This window comes from Alexandromys fortis, unplaced genomic scaffold (assembly GCF_014885135.2).
Source record: "Alexandromys fortis isolate MF-2015 unplaced genomic scaffold, M_Fortis_MF-2015_v1.1 scaffold_18, whole genome shotgun sequence".
In the NCBI taxonomy this organism is placed as follows: Eukaryota; Metazoa; Chordata; class Mammalia; order Rodentia; family Cricetidae; genus Alexandromys; species Alexandromys fortis.
In genome coordinates this window covers 11,480,624-11,504,976 of record NW_026067897.1, presented here as the reverse complement: position 1 = coordinate 11,504,976, position 24,353 = coordinate 11,480,624, and the positions used below count along the sequence as shown (strand labels likewise).

At 44.1% G+C, this 24,353-nt stretch overlaps 1 protein-coding gene across 4 annotated transcripts in view; it reads left to right on the top strand.

The window, feature by feature from the left end:
* The window catches only part of Rgs20 (regulator of G protein signaling 20), a 61,450-nt gene extending 37,320 nt beyond the window's left edge, over positions 1-24,130 (top strand). For all 4 annotated transcript variants that reach the window (XM_050165549.1, XM_050165540.1, XM_050165527.1 and 1 more), the window contains 4 exons: positions 8,618-8,766; positions 11,756-11,839; positions 19,022-19,256; positions 22,750-24,130. In XM_050165549.1, the coding sequence (XP_050021506.1) occupies positions 8,618-8,766; positions 11,756-11,839; positions 19,022-19,256; positions 22,750-22,938 (657 nt within the window). In that variant the 3' untranslated portion in view covers positions 22,939-24,130. The remainder of the gene's footprint in view (positions 1-8,617; positions 8,767-11,755; positions 11,840-19,021; positions 19,257-22,749) is intronic.
* Positions 24,131-24,353: the final 223 nt, after the last annotated feature.

Below are 24,353 nucleotides of genomic sequence, written 5' to 3'. Positions count from 1 at the left end.
CAACGTTCCGGAAGCTCACTGTGTTTATTATATACGGTTGAACAGGGTGGCAGACTTACTGTATGCAGCTGAACAAGAAGACATGGTTGTTACAACAGAGAAGCAAGGGGGCAGGGTTATTATATACAGCTGAACTAAGCAGGTGGGTTTACCTAACCTCGGCAAGAACAATCCCTATAGGGATCAGTCTCAGGCTGTATACATGGCGGGGGAGCTACAGTGGACATTTTCCCACATAGACTACCAACATCCACTTGTGAACTAGGAGGGGAAGCTTTGCCATTTCCCAAGAGACTGATGCAATGGTGCTGGGCAAAGCTGTGTTCACGTCAACAACACACATTCCCTTGGGACTTGACTCTCTTCCCCACTTCTCCCTTTCTCTTATTCTCAAATGTTCAGGATGGATCTTTATGCCTAGTTCAGGGGTGGTTTGCTGTAATTCTCAACACCAGACTCTAGGGATGACAAGAAGGAAAATCATAACAAAGCCACTATGCCCAACAAAACAAAAAGGAACGTGTTAGTGAGTTTAAGCAATCAAAGCATTGAAGCTTGTCAAGGATTGTTTTTGTAACACTAGTGAAAAAAGCTTGTACTTTTCTACAATGTGTGTACCAGTGTTGTTGGGTCAAATCCATGCTATCATTACTGTTGGTCCTAGCACCAGGACCAATGCACTCTCGGTTGTATTTGCTGTCATAATAAGCAGCCGCTGTCACACGTGTGTTGGTGGTTGTGTGTCATACTTATTCACGTAAATCACAGGGCCATAGCCTGTGCTGTGTAGTTGAACAGAGTCCATTGGGACTCCAGATGTTTAGAGTCATGTCCCCTCCCACCCCAAATACAGGAACTCATTTGTGGAAACAGATACTGGAGGATATAACCAAGCCACTGGATAAAGAAGTCTGAGCCCAGTAGGCCTCTCACCTATGTGGTCTTACCTGCATGGATACAGTTGCCTGTACGGTTGCTGGGTTACTTGGGGTTGTTTAAAAAATCATATAACATTTAAGCCCGTCAAGATTTTTCTCTTTGGCTGTGCCCCTCCTCCATCTGCGCTCTCCTGCTCCGCTATAACTGCTTACAATCATCTAAAACAATGTTTCATGAACCTGATACCCTTCTCTGGCCTCTGTGAGCACTCCACACATGTGATGCTCATACGGACAGGGAGACACACATCCATGCACATACATAAAAATAATTTTAAAAAAAAATTTAAGAAATACAGCAACAAGCCATGTGTGGTGGCACATGCCTTTAATCCCAGCATTTGGGAAGAAGAGACAAATGGATCTCTGTGAGTTTGAGGTCAGCCTGGTCCACAGGGTGAGTTCCAGGACAGCCAGAGCTACATAGTTATACCCTGCCTGTAAAACAAACAAAACAAAAAGGTCACAAAGTATCACTTATAAAGCATTTATTAGCATAGCCACCTTAGTTCAATTATCGGTGCTGTAGGCTGTATTTTCTCTGTCTCTTACTTTCTGCTTGGAGGTTTTGCAATGTATCTGTTTTCATCCATAGTCTTTACCTTTGAGTTTCTGTACTTCTGGTGCCACATTGATATGATTGGATTTCCTACACACTTTCCTTGTGTTTTTGTGTATTTCATGGCTAGCCTGCTCTTTTTTACTCTTTCATTTAACTCCCTGTCTAAGTTACTGGAAACAGTTACTGTAGCCACATGGCCAGACTGGCCTTGAACTTGAGCTCCTCCTGTGTCACTCTCCCAGCTGGTTATATTGCAGACATGCGTGTCTGTGTGTATGTGTGTGTGTCTGTGTGTGTGTGCATGTGTGCATGTGCGTGTGTACGTGCAAGCACACGTATGCAGGTGCAAAATGTGTGTGCACACCGGTATGCAAGTGCAAATGAGACCAGAGAACAACCTCAGATATCATTCTTCCGGCACTGGCCACCAGTTGTTGGTTTTGAAATAAGGCTTCTCATTGGTCTGGGACTCATCAAGTCGGCTAGAATAGATAGTCAGCAAGCCCCAGGATGTATCTCCATTTTCCTAGTTCTGCAAGTACAAACTCAGAATACCATGCCGTATGTATGTGTGCGTGCGTGTCCTAGGAGATGAACTTGGGTCCTTTAGCTTGCAGAACACACACTTTTTGGCTAAGTTATCTCAGTAGTCCCAACTCAATATATTCCTTAGTGATTTTTTTAACCTTATTTTTATAGCGAATTTGATAATGGCTTATAATGTACAGTATCATGTATCAGAATCTACCTCAGGAACATTGATCCTCATAGCTCCTTTCCCACATTCTCTTTTTGGTATAGTTATGATAAGTACATAAAGTTTGTGTGTGGTTCAAATCCAATAAAACATTGTTAAATTTTAGTTTTATAATCATTTTAAAGAAGTCAAGGAAAAAATAAGAGTAATAATGCATTCAATTTTTTAAAAAATCAACCTTCTGATTTCAGGAAGCAGGGGCAAGATGATGTCTGAATGTGAGGCACATTTGGTCGGCTAGGGCGTTCCAGGCCAGCCAGAGCTACCTAAAAAAGAGGAAGATGAGGAGAGGGAGAGGAGAAGGAGGAAGAGGAGGAGGGGAGGAGGAAGAAGAGAATAGATAGATAAACAGACAGACACACAGACAGACAGGCAGACAGGTGATAGGTAAATAGAGGTTGAGTTTAATTTACTGTCTGTATCACCTCCTTTGAAAGGTGCCCTTCATGTTTCCTCTAAGACATCACGTGCTTGCAATGAATACTCCTTCTTTTTTCTTAACTTATCTGGAATTTTTTTTTTTTTTTTTTTTTTTTTTTTTTAAAGACAGACTTACTGAACAGAGCCCTTTTAGCAGACAGCTTTATCTTTCAGCATTTTGGATATGTTGCCCCACTGTCCCCTGGTCTGCTGTTTGTGCAGCGAAACATCAGGTGTCTCCCTTCCTACAGTCTGCTGGTTTATGGAGAGCCACTTTCCTTCTGCTGTTTCCTTCTTCTCTGCAGTTCACTGCGGCTTCTCAGCTTACATTGATTTGCTTTCTGTTACAAATGTCGGCTAGTGGGCTTCATGACTATTGGGAATGTAACAGCCATTATTTATATTCAATTTTTGTTTGTTTCTTGAGACAGGGTCTCACTGGGTAGCCCAGGATATCCTGGAACTCACCGTGTAGACCAGGTTATCTTTGAAGTCACATAGATCCACCTGCCTCTGCCTCCTGCACACTGGGAGTGAAAGTGTGCGCCACCTGCCCAGCCAAATATCTTTTTCTGTTCCAGTACTGAAGTTAATTACCCCAGCAGCTCTAGGCTGCTGTCTTTAGCTTCTTTCCAGTTGTGCTTGCAATACTGGCTCCTGGCTGGTATCTGGAGACTTGGCGTTCAGTGTTTTCAGCTCAGTGGTTAAGCGATGGCAGCTGTTCCCTGGTGTGTCATACAAACACTATGATGTATGCCAAGCACCTGCTTTCTCTTCAGGACTCTGGAATTTTGCTGTTTGTGGCCAGAGTGCCAATGTCTCCAGTGCTCAACCAAAATCTTGAGCTCCAAGACTCCACTGGCTTCCTGGGCACAGGCAGTACACACTCGTTGCTGGGAACGTGTTTTCTATGATTACTCATGATGTGAAAAAGGCCCGGGGAATCCTGCACACAGGCCCCTCCCACTTTGCCCTGCCGTGTCTTTCACCTTTGCAGATGGTATTGAACATGGCCCCATCTGCCTTTTGTGTATTGCTAGTGTCAATACACAAATAGAGAACTAGCCCTGCCTTAACTGATTGCCACGACAATCACCAGCTTCTCTCAATTTCCTCAGTCACTCTTTCACTAAAGTTGTAGTTCCTTCGGGTAAAACTGCAAAGTCTTTGTCTTTTTTTTTTTTTAATATTTATTTATTTATTTATTCATTCATTTATTATGTATACAATGTTCTGTCTGTGTGTATGCCTGCAGGCCAGAAGAGGGCGCCAGATCTCACTACAGATGGTTGTGAGCCACCATGTGGTTGCTGGGAATTGAACTCAGGACCTTTGGAAGAGCAGGCAGTGCTCTTAACCGCCGAGCCATCTCTCCAGCCTCAAAGTCTTTGTCTTGAAAGCCTGGAACTTACTAACAAAAGAACACTGTACATATAGCATACTTCCCTATACTTTCCTGTAGCTGTATCTCTACTCTGAGAATATGGGTGGGCAGCCTAGGTCCTGGCTCTTCTCACTGTAGAATTGTTTTAGCTTTTGTTTTTTGTTTGATTTTTTTTTTTTTTTTTTTTTTTGAGACAAGGGTTTTCTGTGTAACAGCCCTATCTGTCCTGGAACTCACTCTTGTAGAGCAGGCTGGCCTCGAACTCACAGAGATCCACCTGCCTCTGCCTCCCCAGTGCTGGGATTAAAGGTGTGAGCCACCACCACTGCCCAGCTTTTGTTGTTTGTTTTGCCTGTGTGTGTCTTTGCACCCCACATGTGCAGTGCCTACTAAGGTCAGAAGAAGGCATGGGATCCCCTGGAGCGAGGATCTGGCTGGCTGTGAGCCACTAATCCTGAGTTGTGCTCCTAACCACTAACCTCTCTCTCCAGCCCCTGTAGAATTTTTATTATCTAACTAGGGCTTCTGTCTTAAATGTGAGGACCAGAGCATGAAGGGTACTTAGCCATAATCACTGTCTTAATTACTTTTCAAATGTTGGGAGCATTTGAAACACCATGACCAAGGTGACTTATAAAAGAGAGCATTTCAGTTGGGGCTCATCATTCCAGAAGGTTAGAGGTCAATGGCCATTATGGCAGGGAGGGTGGTGCTGGGGCATTGGCCGGCTCAAGTCTGATCCACACATGAGAAGCAGAGAGGAAAGAGAAAGGGGGAGGGGGAGAGGGAGGGAGGGAGGTTGTTTGAGGGTTGAGTGCTAACTGGGAATAGCATGGGCAGCCACTCACTGCTGCTGTTCTCTGGTCAGGGGGTCAGCCTTGTCTCTGAGACCCTTTGGTGTTGGTGCTTCTCCTTAGGAAGATGGGCCTTCTGCCTTCACACCCTCAAGGGATCAAAATTTCATAGGGGAAAATGAGGAAGGCTTGAAAGACAGGAAATTTAGGGGACGTGAGAAGGAAGGATTCTCCTAGACCTGGAATCCAGTTGAAGCCTTTGCCAGCTGCAGAGCAGGGATTCCCAAAGCACAGTTACCATTGGAGATCTCCTGCTGTGGTGTGTGAGGGGGGGCATTCCAAACCCTGCTCTCAGCGTGCCAAGCAGCAGCTCCCTGGAGCCGCCATCTCCAGACTCCAAAAAGAAAGCCCACCAAGCAGTGGCTCCACACCCCCAGAGGGTATTTAAGGTCTGGCCCATAAACTTCCCTTGTGGTTTCCCCTTATGGTTTCTCCTTTTCCCCTGGGATCATCCAGGAATGCACTGCCCGGATTAAAACCTGAACTTTAATTCATTGGTTTATTATATCAGCGGAGTTACCCACTACCAGAGGATATTTTTACTGATCAGTTCCCAGCTGCTTCAGGTCTCCAGGAATCTCACCAGTAACCCACTGTGGGAAGAGGGCCTATACTAACCCCTCTGCAGACCCAGCAACTCCTGGCTTCCCCTTATCTGATTATGATTCTGTCTAAGCATCTCCGCAGAGCCATCACACTCATTAAAGAAGGGGAGGGGGTGGAGTTTCCTAGCAACCTTTTGAGATGTAACTTGAGAGTCATTAAAATGGTGTACATGGTTGGCACTGAGATGAATTGTTTTTTCTCTCCTGAGAAGCTCACACCCACACTTCAATGCCTCTTTCTGCAACTCCTGCCTTGCGAAGCCCACACTTGTACTCCGCGTGTGTCTTACTATTCTGAGAGCTTCTTTTTCTCTTAACCCTCCCATTTAAACGTATATTAAAATATTTTAATCAAATCTCCATCTCTGCTTCATAAGCGGACTATTCCTGTTGTTATAATCAGGGTGTGGCCGGAGTGGGGTTCCATTAAAAGTCTATAGGAACGCCTCAGGCTGCCGAGGGTAACAAGGGGGGGCTTTGTGTCTGTCCCTCTACTTCTGACAGTTTCTGTGCTGTGGGGTCTCACACCCATTCCTCCCGCAATGCAGCCTAGGTCAAAAGTTAACGTGCAACAGACAGGACATGAGAAGTGTTAACTTTACAATCTGGATATCCCGATTCCGCCTTACAGTATGTAGTACAGAGGCACCTTTTCCTCTTGAAATAGAAGTGCTGTCTCCTTCTTTGAAGCAGGATCCCACGTAGCCGGCACTGGCATCGGACCCAATACAGCCAAGGGTGATCCTGAACTTCGGATCTTCCTACCTTCACTTTTTTGGTGCTGGGATAACGGGTCTCCACCATGCCTGACTTTATTTGGTACTGGGAACTGAATTGAACTCAGGCTTCTGGCATTTTTAACTAAACACCCCACAAACTGGACTGCACTCTCAACTCCCCTCTTTGCATTTAAAAACAGTGATTCCATCTCCAGACCTCATTTCCCTGTTGTTAAGATGGCACGAGTGAGGACCTTAGCAGGTCAGGGGAGGACCCCTGCGGGTAACAGTATACACCATGCAGAGAGAGCTTGAGCGTGGAGTTTTTTGAGAAGAAGGTATTGGGAGGGAAGGGAGAGACAAACACAGACAGAGAAAAGGGAGGAAGTGAGAGAAACAGAGACCTGCCTCTTCAGAAGAGCAACAGGAAGGAAAGAGCCAGGAGTGGGTGGAATTTGTCTCTTAAAGGGACCTTTGCACCTGCATACAAACTAGGACCCTGGACTGGCCAGGGTACTGCCTGAGTACATCCTGCCAGATGACAGGACAGGCCAGCATAATGTCTGAATCCTAACATTCCCATCTTTTTCTTATTATAAAAAGGTGGGGAGATTAAAGGGGATAGCAGGTAGGACAGGGATAAGGACGCAGGGTTCTCAAGACTGCTTCTAAGGGTCTTTGAGTCTCTGCCCTTTGAGGTCCTTTACTGGGACCTCATCTATGATGCTATATCCTCATGAAACAAGAACCTGTGTCTTGGGCCATAAAAGACAAGATGTTTTTCCCTCTGTAAAAATTTTATTCTTATTATCCTGACTGTATTCTCAGTGTGTGACTTAATAATGGCTATTTTTAAAACCTGGAAGCTATAATAGCTATAATGAAGTAAGCATCTGCTAATGAAGTAAAGTCATTCAGTTTAAAACCACCAGAAAAATTAACAATAGCTTTACTGAGCTAATTATAGCTTAATATTTTTCTGACTAGTGACACTACATTTAATTCAAATTAATAAAAGAATGCAATCTAGACTAAGAGTGAACTGGCGAGATGACTCAGGAGATAAAGACACTTGCCCCCACACAGTCATGTCATACATACACACCATGCATGCACATACTGCATAGGTACATCACACATGCACATAAATCATACATAGACACACCATATCATACACACACACGTATACACACCATACACACCACCACACATACACAAAATAAATAATGAATAATTTTTTTAATCCAGAGTTTGCTCTGAACTTTCGAAAGATTCCCTTAAGTGTCGGGTTCCTGGGAATTTTCCAACTTTCTTAGCCTTTTGCTAATTCTTGTTTCTTAACCTAAAGCTTATGGGCCTGGCTAATTAAAAGAAATCCAGATGCCATATATAGGGCTCAGGCAGCAGGAGCATTTGAGCAAGAGTTCAGGGCCAGCCTGAGCAACACAGGCAAGACCTCATTTCGGAATGAATGAGTGAATCCAGTTGCACATAGGATTACATCACAGTCAATAGGAACAAACAAATCTAGCACTTAATTCTAAAGCTCTATTAAAGTTTGTGTGTGTGTGTGTGTGTGTGTGTGGCATTTTAGCTTTCAGTATGCTCCATCAAGAGTTGAATGACAGTTTTCAAAAGCAAAATCGGACGTAGCAATTTCTCCTTTCCTTTGCTGCTCGTATGCCCACCTCTGTCATTCAATCTTCTGATCTTCAACCACAGCAACAACAAGCAGGCTGATGGCGAGATGTGTTATGGGCAAGAGCAGTGTCCCTGCAAGGACTGGGCAGATCCCAGGCTGGCTCGAGGCCTGGCTTCCTGGGAAATGCTAAGCAATTGCTACTTAGTAAGCAGGGTTCTTAGTGTTGTGCTGCTGGAGGGGAGTTAGTGAATGCCACACAGCTAGTGAAGTCATTAATAGCGTGCATGGATCTGCCTTTAGACCGGAGCCACGTCTCACCACCTCCTCCAGATGTCCAGTGGACCGTTTTGGCATAGCTCGCATCTGTCCATCTCTGCGCTCAGACTCCTGGGTCAGTGTGTCCTGTACTGTCCCTTTTAACTGCTCTGCTGTGGTTCAGTCTAGATGGAACCTGAAATGCTCCAGTGATTAGAACTTACCAGTGACCTCTGTATACCAATTGCCTCCCTTAGTAAACTACCTAAGGGCAAGCCTTTTCTCTGTTTTACCCTTGGAACTTATGCCATGTTCCATCAACTTTGCTAAGTAAGTTCTCATCAGAGTCCAGCACATCTCAGCAGTTTGAAAAACAGCCTGGGTATTATCGTGTAGCGCCTTCTCTGTGAGCCAAACATACAAATACCTGGATTTTGATCACAACTGCTTTTGTTGTTGTTGTTGTTGTTTTCTTTTGCAGCCTGTGGGATCCGAGAGGACTGAGATGCGGATGCAGCAGATGTGCAGCGGAAGTGAGACCCAGGGCTCCATCCAAAGCCAGCAGGGCACGGGGAGCCATGGCTCCAACGCCTGCTGCTTTTGCTGGTGCTGCTGCTGCAGCTGTTCTTGGTAACACTGGGGGCTTTTTACTGAGACATTGGTTGGGAGGGGCTTTTTACTGAGACATTGATGTCTGGGAGGGGGCCTTTGACTACAGCCTATTCACGACACATCCAGGAAGTGCGTTTGGTTTGGTTTGTTTGTAGCCCAGCCTGCCCTCCCAGGCTGCCCTTCCAAAGGAACGCTAAGGAACACTAACATCGCCCATGCCATGTAAGGAACGCTAACGTCACCCATGTCACGTGAGGAACGCTAATGTCACCCATGTCACATGAGGAACGCTAACGTCACCCATGTCACGTAAGGAGCGCTAACGTCGCCCATGGCATATAAAAGAACGCTAGCGTCACCCATGTCACATAAGGAATGCTAACGTCACCCAAGCCACGTAAGGAACGCTAACGTCACCCATGCCATGTAAGGAACACTAACTCACCAGACCACTAACTAGAAAGAAAGGGGGACATAAAGGTAGAAAGATTGGTTGGAAAGAACGGGCTCAGATGGGGACAAGGGCCAGCAATGAAATGCATGTGGTCAGAATGCATTATATTCGTGTGTGAAGAAGTCATATAATTAGCAGATGCTAACAAAGCAATGAACTTTATTGTTTTCTGTAATGCTGGAGGGTGTCCCGCTCCATTCTTACTGGAAAGGGAAGCCCCTGAATCTTACAGAACATTGCTGAAGTGTGGCAAGCAGAGCCTTGGCTTGTGTTCGTCATCGTCTTCTGGGATAACAGCCACAGATGACCCCTGTAAACACAGTGAACCATAAGAATACTCTGTGCCTTTTCTCTAGAGGACATTTTCCCTTTAAACTTGCTCTGCTTTAGCAAAATAAGATGGAAAAATGTCAAAGTTTGAGTAAATTATGCATTATTAAATTCACAGTATAGCTTCCAATTCTCTTTGCAGCCTTGTGTCAAATTCATAATTTCTTTTTCTCTTTGCTTTTTCATACCCACTGTGCAGTCACGTGTTCTGCTTACAAAAAAAGCCAGGAAGTCAGGCAGGATAAATGCTGCCCGGTGCATTCACAGGATGCCACCCCAGTGCCTCCCAATGGGTTTTTATTTTGTTTTGTTTCATTTTTTAAAAATCATTATTTATTGAAACGTTTTAGCTTTAGCTTCATAAAAGAAATAAGTAAAAAGGATTTCTGAATTTTTAATGATTTTGCCTTTATGTAAAAATAGCTCTCTGTCTCTCTGTCTCTGTCTCTCTATCACACACACACACACACACACACACACACTAAAAAAACTTACAAAACTGATTGCTAAAAGCAGGCTCAAAGACTTTTATAAGATAGCATGTTAAGGAAAAGCCTTGGAAAATGAACAGAAACACTGATAATGCAGTAGCAAAACAAAAAGCCTCCATCACCAAGGATACAAATCCATTTAGATGTTGAGGGGGGAAAAACCCATGCTCAACATTCATGAAGTACTAGGTTTGGTCTCCAGCATCAAAATGAAACATCATTTTAAGTTGCTGGGCTTCTGAAGCCTTCCTGCTAAAGTTTAGAATGAGAGAAAGACATGGCAGCCTCTCCTGCCATTTAACAGTGTGTGGTAGGCATTAGCCAAGAGGAAGTGTGTAGATGGAGCCTAGGACTTGAAAAGAGCAGAAAAAAAGCCTCCCTATTTTCGATGATGCAAGAACACCCCGGAAGTCCAAAAGAACCTTTATTAAAACTGATGAGTAAAGAGGAAGAATATAACGTCCATAAAATAACTGCCATTCGAGCTTGTATCTAAAATATCTACAGCTGCCACAGTTCAGAACACCGGCTGCTCTTGCAGAAGACATGGACTCTGTCCCCAGGATCCACACAGTGGTTCGCAAACTCTCGTAACTCCAGCTCCAAGGGATCCATCCAATGCCCTCTTCTGACATCTGTAGACACCAACCATGCATGTATGCATGGACATATACATGCAGGCAAAATGCCCATGTACACAAAAATAAAATCTTTGAAACGTATAAAGCCATATATCTCAAAGGTAAAAGATATACTGATATTTAAATGTTAAGGAATAGAAAAAGACATGTCTCCAGAGAAAATATGTGATAGATGCAAAGAGGCTTGGCCATGTCAACCATCAGTGAAATGCACATCAAAACCACAGTGACTTTTCAAATCCACTGAACTAGTAGTAACAGTTGGGAAAGCATCCCTTGAGACCCATCAGATGGGTCAGGAATGAACACTGGTCCAGCTACCCAAGAAGGAGTCAGTTCCTCAAATGGCAGAAATGGACCACCTGCCATCTCACCAGGTCCTACCCAAAGGAAAAACAAAACTCGTTTTCTTTCTGTTTTGATTTTTTGAGACAGGGTCTCACCGTGGAGCCCTGGCTGGCCTAGAACTCGTAGAGATCAACAGACCTGCCTCTGCCTTCCAAGTGCTGGGAGTAAAGGCTTGTATCATCACCCCTGGCTTTTTTTTCTTTCTTTTTTAGGAGAGTTACTTATTTTTTTTATTGTGTGTTCTGCCTAAACATATATTAGTACTACGTGTGTGACTGGTGTCCACAGAAGTCAGAAAGAAGATATCCAATCCCTGGGAACGTGAACTTCTATGTGGGTGCTGGGAACTGAACCCTGTTTCTCTGCAGAAAGTGCTTTTGCCACTCACCATCTCTCCCACTTTTGGTCTTCTTAAAAGTAACAATCAGAAGCCAGGCAGTAAGTAGCGCACGCCTTTAATCCCAGCACTCGGGAGGCAGAGGCAGGTGGATTTCTGTGAGTTGGAGATCAGCCTGCTCTACAGAGCAAGTTCCAGAACAGGCTCCAAAGCTACACCAAGAAACCCCGTCTCAAATAATAATAATAATAATAATAATAATAATAATAATAATAATAGTAATCAGGGTCACATCTTTAAAAAAATAATTTTATTTGAGTATCTAAAATTATCTTTAACATATTTATTTAGGAAATACATTTCTTCAGACGTTCTCAGTCACCAATAATTGTCTTGTTTTTTACAGCCTCACTGTCAGAAACCAGGAAGACCAGAGACCCGGAAAAGCCGCCTATGAACTCAGGACAGACATTCCAGCGTGTGAGGAAAGGTGAACTCTTGTGTTTCATTAGCTCACGATACTGACAGAGATGCCAGCATCTTCCTTTTGCCTTTTCGATTGCAAGTTTCAACAGAACACATACATGTTCCCATAACTACCATTTAATAACATCAGATCTCAATGTGGCTTTGAATTTCTTCGGCAGAATTCCTTTTAATTCATTTCCTATCAGGAAGAAAAGCCAGCCCACTCTTTGGTCCCAATACTGAAATTCAAATAGAAGTTGATCCCTTCTCACAACCCATAATGATGTAATTTTATTTTTATATTTTAAAAGTAAAAACCATAATTATACATCATATTTGGTCTTCAGGAAAATTGAAGGATTCCATTTTTTTCAGTTACAAATTACCAGATAGGGCACTGACAGATATCCGAGACTTGAAGCCAATAAGTGTATTGGAGTTACTCACATGGACATAGGCAAGGGGTTACGTGCAGAAACAGGGTGACTCCAAGGCAGATTCATCTCCAAAGCCTACTTAGCACAGGTGACAGCTCAAAAAAGCTGCACCCCTGAACGCTCACAGGCCTGGGAGAGGGGCACTAAGAGGCCCTGTCTAGCAGTCATGACTGCTCGTACAATCTCAAGGAAGCGCCTTGTGTCTATTTCATACTTCTGCTTCCTGGAAGCCTGGGTCTGTGAGCCTCCTCCTCCCTGCAGAACCTGGAAGCCTGGGACTGTGAGCCTCCCTTTCCCTGCAGCAGAATGTTCGAATTCAGTGGAAACCACTAGCAATCTGCTATTTAAAAATCTAAGTGTTTTGAAGAAGAAAAAAAAATACATAATGTAAAGTTTTGGCCTTTAATTTTATGTTTCCATTTTTAATGTTTAATTTGGGGGTATTTGATGCAGGAGTGAGTTGCCAGCTCACTTCCTGTTACTCCTCTTGCTGGGTTTTGGTGTGCAACCTCCACACCCAGCTTCGTATTGCTTTTCCCTTTATATTTCTTCCCTTGACTCTTTTTCTTTTACCAAATTTCCTATGGAGTTACCTTTCCTTAACTATTCTTACACCTATTCTTTAGTTTATTCTTTCTTAAATATTTTTTCATATATGTGAGTATTTTGCTTTCATGTATATACGTATGTACACCAGGTGCGTGCTTGGTACATATGGATATCAGAAAGTGGTGTCGGGTCCCCTGGGACTGGGGTTACAGGAGCCTATGAGCTACCATGTGGGTGCTGGGAACCAACCCTTACTCCTCTACAAGAGCAGCCAATGCTACCAACTGCCAAGTCAGCTCTCCAGCCCCTTTATACCTGTTCTTAATATGAGGCCTTTTATAAGTGCAGACATTAGAAAAATTTACTAATAGCATTGTTCAAATAGTTCTCTATTAATTTGTTTATCTTTGGAGATAAGAGAGTAGCCCGTGTAGCCCGTCTCGGTTGTGTAAACTTCCTTTCATCTCTACCTTATGTATATTTGCCCAGGTTTTCAAAGTCTGGGAGATCCAGCAACACCCCGCCCCACTCCACACAGTATATGCGGTTTCTTGGTCAGAAACAGCAGGTGTCTCACAGACCCCAGGGTGCTGTATTCTGTGCCATGGCTCCCAAGCGCTACGCTGCTACAGCAGCTTGCAGAAATCTGATTGTCCTATTTGTGTGACCTCCAGCTTTGGCTTAATAATGGCCACATGCTGCCTTCATTTGTGTGTGTGTAAAACAAGGATGATAATAGTTTTTGTAGCTAAGCCAGCCAAGGGCGGCTGTGAATTCTGAATAGGGAAGTGAGTTTGGCCAAAGGGAAAAGGGAAATATCCAGTGTAGCTTGGCCTGGCTTTGTAGTAGGAGGCTGCTTGTTCATTTCCCAGCTGCCCTGACCTGAAATAATCACACAAAAATTGTTTGGCCAATAGCTTAAGCATATTACTAGCTGGCTCTTACATCTAGAATTAACCCATTTCCATTATTTTATATTTTACCATGAGGCTTGAGGCCTACCAGCAAGCATTCAGCTGGGAGCTCACTTTTCCCTCTGGTGGCTACATGACATCTTTCTAACTCCACCTTCTTTCTCCCAGCATTCAGTTTAGTTTTCCCCACCTAGCTCTACTCTGTCCTATCACAGGTCAATGCAGATTATTTATTCATTAACCAATAAAAGCAACACATATACAGAAGGACTTCCCACACAATGGCTTTGTTCCAAGTCACATCCAATGAGTACTAGGTACTCATACACTTGGTTCCTCTTGCTGCCATCTGCTCGGGTACTAGGTACTCATACACTTGGTTCCTCTTGATGCCATCTGCTTGGGTACTAGGTACTCATACGCTTGGTGCTACTTGCTGTCATATGCTCAGATACTAGGTACACATAATTAGTTGCATTTGTCTTGTGTGACTCTATTTGTTGTAACATTTTAGGTAAAAATAACATTATATTGGCTTTTTAAAGTGGCATTTGAAGTTAATTATACTAACAGTCATCTCGTTCACTATTAATTATGTTTAATCTTCCAGTCAGTTTTGTGCCTGACTTCTTATGGGAAGAAAGGAATTTTTTGGCTTATGCTTCCATGCCGCAGTCCATCACTAAGGGAGGTCAGGACAGGAACTGAAGCAACAACTTGGAAGAAGGCCCGCTTGCTGTTTTGTGCAGTATCACCTCAAACCAGGGAACTTACAGTCCAGGATGTAGAACAGAAACCATGGAGGATCGATGCTAAATTGCTCACTCAGGCTCAGTTCCTTAACCAGCCTGAGACAGTCTGCCCAGGGAATTGTGGGGACCACAGTCAACTGGGCCCTCCTATGTCAATTACCAATCAAGAGAGTTTCCCACAGATATGCCCACAAGGCAGTCTGATGGAATCAGTTCCTCCGCGGGGCTTTCCTCTCCTTAGGTGACTCTAGGCTGGACCAAGCAGACAGTGAAAGCTAGCTAGGACATCTACGTATCAAATTCTTGCTGTACACCCTTCACCCCTAGGCAGCCTGCACAAGGCCCTGTGTTCGGCTGGCATCACCAAAGTAAAAAAAAAAAAAATACGAGATTTATCTTTCTGATTTGTAGATCATAGAGATTCCCATTGCAAAAATCTTAGTTTTTGCATGTATTTAAAATGTCATACAAAAAATAAGGAAATAATAAAATACTTAAAAAACAAAACTCATTAAGTAAGTTACCAAGTATAAGTTGTAGTTCCCAATGTAAACAAAAGTTTCTAGAGTAGATTACAAACCTGCCACCACATGGCTACCCTAAGGGATGAAGAATTAGACAAACTAACTGTTGGAGGCCGTGCGGGTCCAACACAGATAATTATTTCCCTTAACTGAACTGGTATGGAGTTGCGAGGAATAATCAATCACAGCTTACATGGTCATGATGGAAGGGCATCTCAGGGTCTTTTCTCCTGAAGATCTCCTGAAGAACTCTCTCGTTTATTCTCCAAACATCTTATATACCATCACATAAATTGAGCAGGAAAACACATTAGGCTGTCTCCTAGGCAACCAGGTGAATGGGCGTTACTCATCCGCATTCTACCTGTATGCTAGCTGTCACCCAGGCCTGAATTAGCATCTCTATAAGATATCCTCCAAATTACAAAAAAGGAGCAACAACTTCCTGACCTCTTGTTAGGAAGAGACAGCTTGTCTGCAGAGCTACGTGACCACCTCAGACCGGGTCTATGGCTTTTGTGCTTGGCTGCCACACCATACAGAAATATGGGCCTACAACTAACTAGCTATAGTTTATGCTAAAAACAAGTTGCACGGCTTCTGTAAGAGCTACTTTTGGCCATCTGAAAAAAATTCTCAAGCATACAGAAAATATTTGTAACTGTTGAATATGCTTTTTCTCATGAAGTTTAGTTTTGCTTTTTGTGTTTTTTTTTTGTTGTTGTTGTTGTTTGATTGATTTTTGCTTGCATTGCTTGGGTTTGGGACAGTACCAGGGATCAAATCCAGGGCCTTGAACTTGCTAAGCAGTGCTCTACCACTTAGTTACGATCACTGCCCTTTTAAAAAGTTTTGTTCAAAGACAGGACTCACTACATAGAGCAGACTGGCCTCAAATGTACAATCTTCCTTCCATAGCCACCAAAGTACTGGAATTAGAGGTGTGCACCACCATCCTGGCCTGGCTTTTGTAAACTGTCTGGATATATTACTAGGCTCATTATTCAGCAGACTGTACTACTAGCCCCAAAGCAATTAAAACCAAAAACATGTACAGTAAAATCCTATTCTGTTTGATATTTCTAAGATCACTATCAATTCATTATATCCTCAATAAATAAATCATAATACATTTTAAGAAATAACATAACTATATGAAAATGTAATCATATCAAACTATGGAATGCTGAGAATACAATAAACAGAGCAAACGTGAATCTCAATACTTAGGTTTTTATTTAGTTACTCTTTTTTTTTTTTTGGTGGAAGGGAGCCGGGGACACGGTCTCTTTAAGTAGCCCTAGCTGTCTAGCTGTCTTAGAACTCAGTATATAGACCAGAGCAACCTCGAACTCACAGAGATCTGCCTGCCTCTGTCTCTCAAGTGCTGGGATTAAGCATTAGTGAGTGAAGTCCCACTTCCATACAGAAAAAGAGATGTTAGCATATGGTCCAGAAACTTAGACATAAGGAAACGGTCCGAATAGTTCCAGACTGTTAAACTGTGATAACTTTCTAAATTTATTTGCCATTAAAAAGTATTCAAGGGGCTGGAGAGATGGCTCAGAGGTTAAGAGCATTGCTTGTTCTTCCTGAGTTCAATCCCAGCAACCACATGGTGGCTCACAACCATCTGTAATGAGGTCTGGTGCCCTCTTCTGGCCTGCAGGCATACACACAGACAGAATATTGTATTAATAATAAATAAATAAATAAATAAATAAATAAATAAATAAATAAATATTTTTTTAAAAAAGTATTCAAACCTGGGTAGCTTAAAATATCAAAAATCTTTTATGTCACGGTTCCAAGACCAGAAATCCAAGATCGAGTGTCAGCAGAGATTTCTCTGTACTGATTCCCAGGCCCTAGAGCAGACTTTCTTCCTTTCTCCTCTGGCATTGGTCAGCTGCCTGCACCTCTGGGGTCCACTGGCCACTACACACATTGCTCCAGTCATGTGACCATATTCTCCATGTGTTCCAGAGCTTCTCTCTCTGCTCACGTCTATACCAAATTTGCTCTGTTAATAAGAGTTCCCGTTTCATCCCAGATGATGCCTCGACTAGTGACCTCATTTTAAGTTAAGTCTACAAGGAGCCATTTTTTTTCTTTGTAATAATTTATTTTGAGATGTATAGGTAGATGTTTTGCCTGCATGTGTATCGGTGTACCACATGAGTGCCTAGGGCCCCAACAGGCCACCAAGTAGGTGTTGGGAGGGAATTGAACCCAGGTTTTCTGGAAGAGAAACCAGTTCTCTTAACTGCTGAGTTAAGTTCCATCTCTCCAGTCCAAGGACCCACTTCTGAATAAAGCCATATTCTGAGATTCTGGGCATTTGTACTGCCTTTGGGTGACAAAATCTAACCAGTAACTTTGTATCCAGAGTCAACATTGCAGCTAGACTGTTTAATAGGCCACTTTCACAAGATGGTCGGGAGTAGGTCATTCATCTTCTATATGATATCTGAGAGGCTCTTATTACCAGGGATGCCAAAATCCATATAAAAACAGGAAGTGAGATGAGAATCCTACTTACAAGGCCGTGTGGGTAAATCTTAACAAGATAGGAAAAGTAAGTCACAGAAAACAATGTATTTGCCATTTTATAAAAATCTTAAAAGCTACAGAATACATTTTTTCAATGAAACATAAAGATGTGGAACTGTGAAAAGGCAAAAGAAGGGAGATACTAAGGATCACTGTTAAATAGGCTTCTTCTGATCTCAGTGCAGTTAAACTCAAGGGCAGTGGTAGTACACACCCTTTAACACCAGCACTCTGGAAACAGAGGCAGAGGCAGGCAGATTTCTATGAGTTTGAAGCCAGCCTGGTCTACAGAGTTCCAGGACAGCCAGGGCTACAAAGGGAAATCCTGTCTCGAAAAACAAAAAATACTAACTACAATAAATAAAACAAAACAAGAAACAAGCCAACAGAAACAAAAAACAAAAGCCCCTCAAAGATGGTAACCGGGAAGTGAAGCCCAGCAGGCCTTACCCAATCATGGCTGGCTCTTAAGGGCAAGGGCATTTTCCTAGCCAATCAATCATATTGTCACTGTCTTGTCTGTGGTCTGTGTTAGCTGGGTCACTCCAGAATGTTTTACGCTTTAGCAGCAACTGGAGAGTCAGCTTCTGCCTGCCTCATGACTTTGCAAAAGTCTTTTTATTGTTACTCCAAAGAGCCAAAGATACCTTTAGTTCAGCAGTTTCAGCAAGGTAAAACCTCTTATCTGATCTAGGAGTTGTCTGAAGCAACCATTACCTAAGCAGTTCTCAGCAGTGCAAGACTTCCTGGTCTGCCAGGTTTGTCTGGAGACTGAGTTATGCAAAGGCTGTACTGAGTCCCTGCCTGTTGACACAAGGTCACGTCAGAGCCCGAGTGCCATCACTTGGGAACTCAGGACAGACACAGTGGCCATGGAGAATGACGGCACCACCACTCCTCACCCGGGAATGTACCATGTATGTTCTTTTCTTTTTCTCAAATGGCACGTGGATCTTCAAAAGCAGCCAGTGGGCATTGCCCACTCATGTTCTGCTGGGCCTGTGTGAAGTGGGACTTAGCTCTGTCTGGGATAATTGAGAGGTTTGGGGTCAAGCGGCTGCAGGATTTTTCTTCGCTTCTGTAATTTAAAAGTACTGTCAACCATAAACAAAGTATTGCTGTAAGGTTGCACAAGAATGCTCTGGACATGACGGCTCATGCCTTTGATTCCCAACAGAGGCAGGCCTGGTCTACAGAGTGAGTTCCTGAAGAGCCAGGGCTGTTACACACAGAAACCCAGTCTTGACAAACCAAAAAAAGAAAAAAAAAAAAATGAAGCTACAACACACTCCAATAAATACAAATCCGGCTTGTAAGTGTTTTAGCCAAAGGCTTAAGGAAACGAGAGGGGTGTTCTCCCTTTTAGGAAGGGCCAAACATTTGTGTGTTTTATAGCAGTATGTTGTAACTTTGCGACGGAAACTGGATTCCCCAGCAGTAACATCTTCCTTTTGTTCCTTTGGACCACTGCTCAGCCCCACTCCCACTCTGGAAGAAGTCTGTGCCTGGGCCCAGTCCTTTGATAACCTAATGGTCACTCCGGCTGGAAGAAACGCATTCCGGGAATTCCTCCGGACGGAGTTCAGCGAAGAAAACATGCTTTTCTGGATGGCCTGTGAAGAACTGAAGAGGGAAGCGAATCAAAGCACCATCGAGGAGAAAGCCAAGATAATCTACGAAGATTACATTTCTGTTCTGTCTCCTAAAGAGGTGTGTGTCTGCAGAACTGTCTTCCGAAAGCCATTGCTAAGTTGCCTGCTTCTGTGTTTGGTCACACGTTGCTTGCACACGTAGAGATAGTTCAAAGCACAGCCCTGGGCTCCTCCCCACCATAGCTTCCAGATCCTGAGGACCCTGAGAGAAGTGTGAAACTTTTTTTAGGTTTTTTTTTTTTTTTTTTTTTTAACGCCCATGGTTCACAGCAGCTTTGGCCCTCACACTGACACTTGCCTCTGCTCTGCTTTCTGTTCTGTGGCTCTGAGGATAAGCCTAGGGCTGCCCACATGCTAGATAAGTACTCTCCAGTCTTCCTGTTGTTTAAGAACGCCGTACCCTATAAACACTCATTCAAGTAGAGTTATTCCACTATTTTGAGTAAAGTTTTTTTCTGGGGTGTCTTTCTAGTTACAGCATTGCTGAAAGTGCTGAACATGTGTCCATCTCCCCCACGGCGTCGTGTTAACATCACAAACAAACGCCATAAAAGTGAGACTAAGCAAGTTAAACTTAGCACGTTTCTTCAAATCTGCAGCACTGAAAGTTGCCATGTTTTTGGATCCAGGTGCCCTGTATCAGCAATTTCACAATCAAGGTTATCTCCTGCTGTATTCTGCTAAGACGGTGGTTAATAAGGCAGTTTCTCTCCTGTGGTCAGGGACCTCCCAGAGGCGGTCAGAACCACGAGCATCCATGGTATGATGATGGGCCAGCCTCTCAGTGTGGGATTGCAGTGAATCCATAGGAAGAGAGGTGGAAGCTAGACAAAGGATAACGGAAGGGAAATTGTCAGAAGCTCAAGGGAATGAGGATATCCTGGGACTAGGATCAGTGAAGCCACGGGTGAGGGTGTTGCAGTGTTTGAGCAATGATCATGGCGGCAGCAGGTGCTCCCGCGGTACCAGGTGCTGGCAAATTACCAGAGCTGTGGTGGACAGCAGCAGACCTAGAAAAAGGAGCTTCTTCATGGCACAGCTATCCAAAACGAGGTTCCGTTTGTGCCTTGTTTTATAACTTTAAAAAAAATTTTTTTTTTTTACTGTTCTGCAGTAAAAACTACCAGCGTGGCCTTGTGACTGAATTCCCCACTAGACAGTTCTGCTCACTATAGCATCTCTAGTGGACCTGCCTCATCAGGCAGATGGAGGGAGAGGCTGACCCGGACAGAACAAAACAAGACTTTCTAGGTGTTATTTTCAAAAAAAAAAAAAAAACCGGCAGGTGTCCCCAGCGGGGCAGCAGCTGGCCAGAAACCTTAGCGTGCTGGTCAGCGGTGAAGGCTGGGTCCCCTTGGCAGGTGGGAGACCCCAGCGGGTGACCTGAGCAGGACAGCGGTGGGCCAGGAGGGGCAGCCGGTCCCACTACCCACCTCTGTGGGTCTCAGGCGGGCGAGACAGACGGGTACACCATGCAGAGAGAATTTGGATAGAAAGTTTATTTAGTGGGAGGGAGGAGGGGGAGGGGGATAGAAGAGGAAAGGAGAGAGAGAGAGAGAGAGAGAGAGAGAGAGAGAGAGAGAGAGAGAGAGAGAGAGAGAATGGCAGCAGCCACCTCTTCAAAAGGGGAGAGGAAGCTGGACGAAGCTAAAGATCCACTTGCCTCGGCAGAATGACAGGACAGATCATCATAACACTAGGTCCTTCCTTCTTTAAATCCCAAGTGGTTCAGACACCTGTGGAGTTGAAGAGTAAGGTGGAGCTGGAAATTACAGGAAGCTAATGACCATAGACGGGTCATGGGACTGCTCCACTTTGAACTTAATCCAGCAAACCAGGGCAAGGCACAGCTGAGTCTCAGGATGGAGTTTGCACTTTAGAAAGAGCCCCTTGGCCAAATCACAGAGTGTGTTGGGAGAGGTGGTGGACAGACTCCAGAAGGTCAGAAGGGAAGCGGTGTGGCAGAGGGAAGGAGACAAATGTGTTAAAGAAGCAGGACAGTGGTTCAGGCCTTCAGGCCTGTGATCTGAACACCTGGGACACCAAGATCTACTTTATATAGTGAGACTGTCCAGAAAGGAGGAGAGAGGGAGAGGGGAAGAGAGAAATGGAGATCGAAGGAATGGGTGGGCAGGTAGAAAGAGAAAGAAAATAAGAGATACATAGGCCACTAAACTGGGAGAATGGGTGGTTCTCTTGAAAGAGCTTGCTAGTATTCAAACACTTTATTTCTAATAAAAATACTTATAAACAGCCAGGTGGTAGGAGTTTATGTCTTTAATCCCAGCACTCGGGAGTCAGAGGCAAGCGACCTTTGGAGTTCAAGGACATTTCGGTCTACAGAGCAAGTTCCAGGACAGCCAGGGCTGTTATACAGAGAAACCCAGTCTTGGAAAACCAACCAACCAACCAACCAAACCTTATAAACCAATAAGCCTAGAAACAACCACCATTTGACTTTCCAAGAAGAGTTCATTAATAGGAATTCCCATTTAGCTTACTATAGAGACAGCAGTGACAGCTAGGCTAGTGAAGGTGTCAGCAGAACAAAGGAGATTTATTTGTCCCAAAGGAACAGAGGGCAGGGATAAGGGACACAGACAGGAGATAGAGGGAGAAGGAGATGGAACAGGGTAAAGTGGAGAGGGGTATCTGTCCCAGAGGACAAAGGAGACAGCGAGGATAGAGAGGAGATAGATATGACCCATACGAAAATGACAGTTTGTAAACATATAAGGGAAAAACACTGTGTTAAGATGAAGTGTTTTCTTTAATTGGGCATGGAGATTAGGTGAGCCAAAGGGGACTTTTGATTGCTGGACTTCAATATTTGGTGGCTGGACCTTGTAGTCAGCCTCGGGAAGAGGGAGTGGCCAAATAAGGGAATGGACCTTGGGGGCTAGCTTCCAGAATGTAATCTAACAGGTTTTATCCAGGCAGAGGGAATGGGGGAGAAGGACAAGGCTTGCCAGAGCCACCTGTTCAAGTGGGCTAGAGTCCCTTCAGATGGAAACCTGGATGCCACTGGCTCCCAGGCTCTGATGGAGCCCTTCACTTTACAGACCCCTTCCCTTTAGCCTGGACCGACACCAGGAACCTACACCCAGTTTCTAGCTGGTCAGGCACCTGCAGCTCCCAGGTTTTTGCCTCCATTAACAGGGATGAGTCAGTGCTCACCACTGTCCATCTTCAAAGGCCATCTCACACTTGTTTAGAAGAAGCAAAGCAGTGTGTGATAGTCTAAAGCAGCCAGCGTTCCTTATGACCTGTGAGAAATACAGGGCATGGCCCCTCAGTATGACCTACAGAGTCCTCTGGCGTTGGTGCAGCAGTCTGCCCCACAGACCTTCAGGGGCCACTGGGGCCACTCCTGCTGGGGTTACTGAGGCCACGGAAGTCCCAGAGTTCCCTTCTTTCACCTGTCAGTTTCTCTCAGCAGTTCAGACATTGGGAGATCTTGTTTGGTTTGGCCTTTTGAAAGGTAAAACAATCATGGCGTTTGGATGGTTTTACAAGGGAAGTAACACATCCAGCTCTGCTTCCGTCCACAGGTCAGCTTGGACTCCCGAGTTCGGGAAGGCATCAACAGAAACATGGTGGACCCTTCCCAGCACATATTTGACGATGCCCAGCTTCAGATTTACACCCTCATGCACAGAGACTCCTACCCCCGCTTCATGAACTCCACCGTCTACAAGGATTTGCTCAAGTCCTTAGCTGAAAAAGCAGTGGAGGCATAGGTGGCTTCGAATATATTTATTATTAATAAATCCAGAAAATAACTCACGGACTGCATCCAGCCCAGGAAGTCTAGAGGTAGGATGTCCTCTGCTAGAGTGGATCTCAGACTGTTGTAGCAACAATGTCTCCCTCTTCAGAGAGCTAGAGACTCACAGTGTAACTGCAACTACCTTTAGTAATACCTGTCCGGAAAAAAAGGGGGGTAGGACAGCCTTAGAAAGACTGTCCGCTCCCACTCACAGTAACGGTAGCGTGTTCTCGAGGGCACGGCATGCACTAGCCTCTGCTCTGCCTGCAGCGGACACACAGAGAGCAAATGGTGGCGCTTCTGTTCTGCATGAGTTAAAACCCTGGTCCCCCTCCAAAGACAAGGCATTCAAGTCTTTCCCAACTAACCCTTCCTCCAGTCTGAATACTTCACTTAGCACCGTGCCAGGACTGAAAGTCACAGTTCATGAAGATGTGACAATTCCTTGTGAAAGAAACAGTAACCGCCTGCATGGGTCATGGTGTTGGAGCACACTGTGCTCTAGGTGGGCCAGGCTTGGGTGTTTGCCAAGAAACGCGATGCTGAAGTGGAAGATGCTTCCGTCAGAAAGGATGGCCATATTATCAGAATCTACCAACCTGAAGAATGAATTTTCAATTTAATAGTTCGTTATGTTCACAAAGCTTCAAATAAGCATATTTTAATTTTTATTGAAAGAAATGTGGGTATTTTCACACAGAAAAATAAAACATAAAAGTTTTCTCTCAATCTTGAATTATTTGAAATGGAACTGAGGAACATGGATCATTCAGGGATGCATGCAATCCATCTTTCACCTCCCAGACGAGTGTTCTGTCTTGGTTTGTTTTTTATCACAGCAAATGAAATGACCTCATAGTTTACAGGTAAAAGCAGTTGTAGACCTAAGCCACTGTCTTAGTTAGGGTTCTTATTGCTGCAATGAAACACCATGACCAAAAGGCAAGTTAGGGAGGAAAGGGTTTATTTGTTTTACACATTCACATTGCTGTTTGTCACTGATGGAAGTCAGGACAGGTTGCTTGGCTACCTGATTCTATGCATGCTGGGAGAAAAGAAGAGATATACTGATTTAAACGATCTGTACCCTATTCATCATAATTTTGCTAAAAATAAACTTTTTAGCTCTTCTACTGCCTGAAAACGTTGTGTAGCTCACTAACCTTCTCCTCTAGAATTCCCTGATGATTTAATTCCTTTCTTAACTTTCTTCATTAAGGAATTCACTGGCTGTGCATGGATCTCTCTCTCTCTCCCTGTGTGTGTGTGTGTGTGTGTGTGTGTGTGTGTGTGTGTGTAAAACCTGCTAGGACTGGGGAATTGCTGGTTATAAGGATACACACACACACACACACACATATATATGAACATTTGTAATGGATGGAG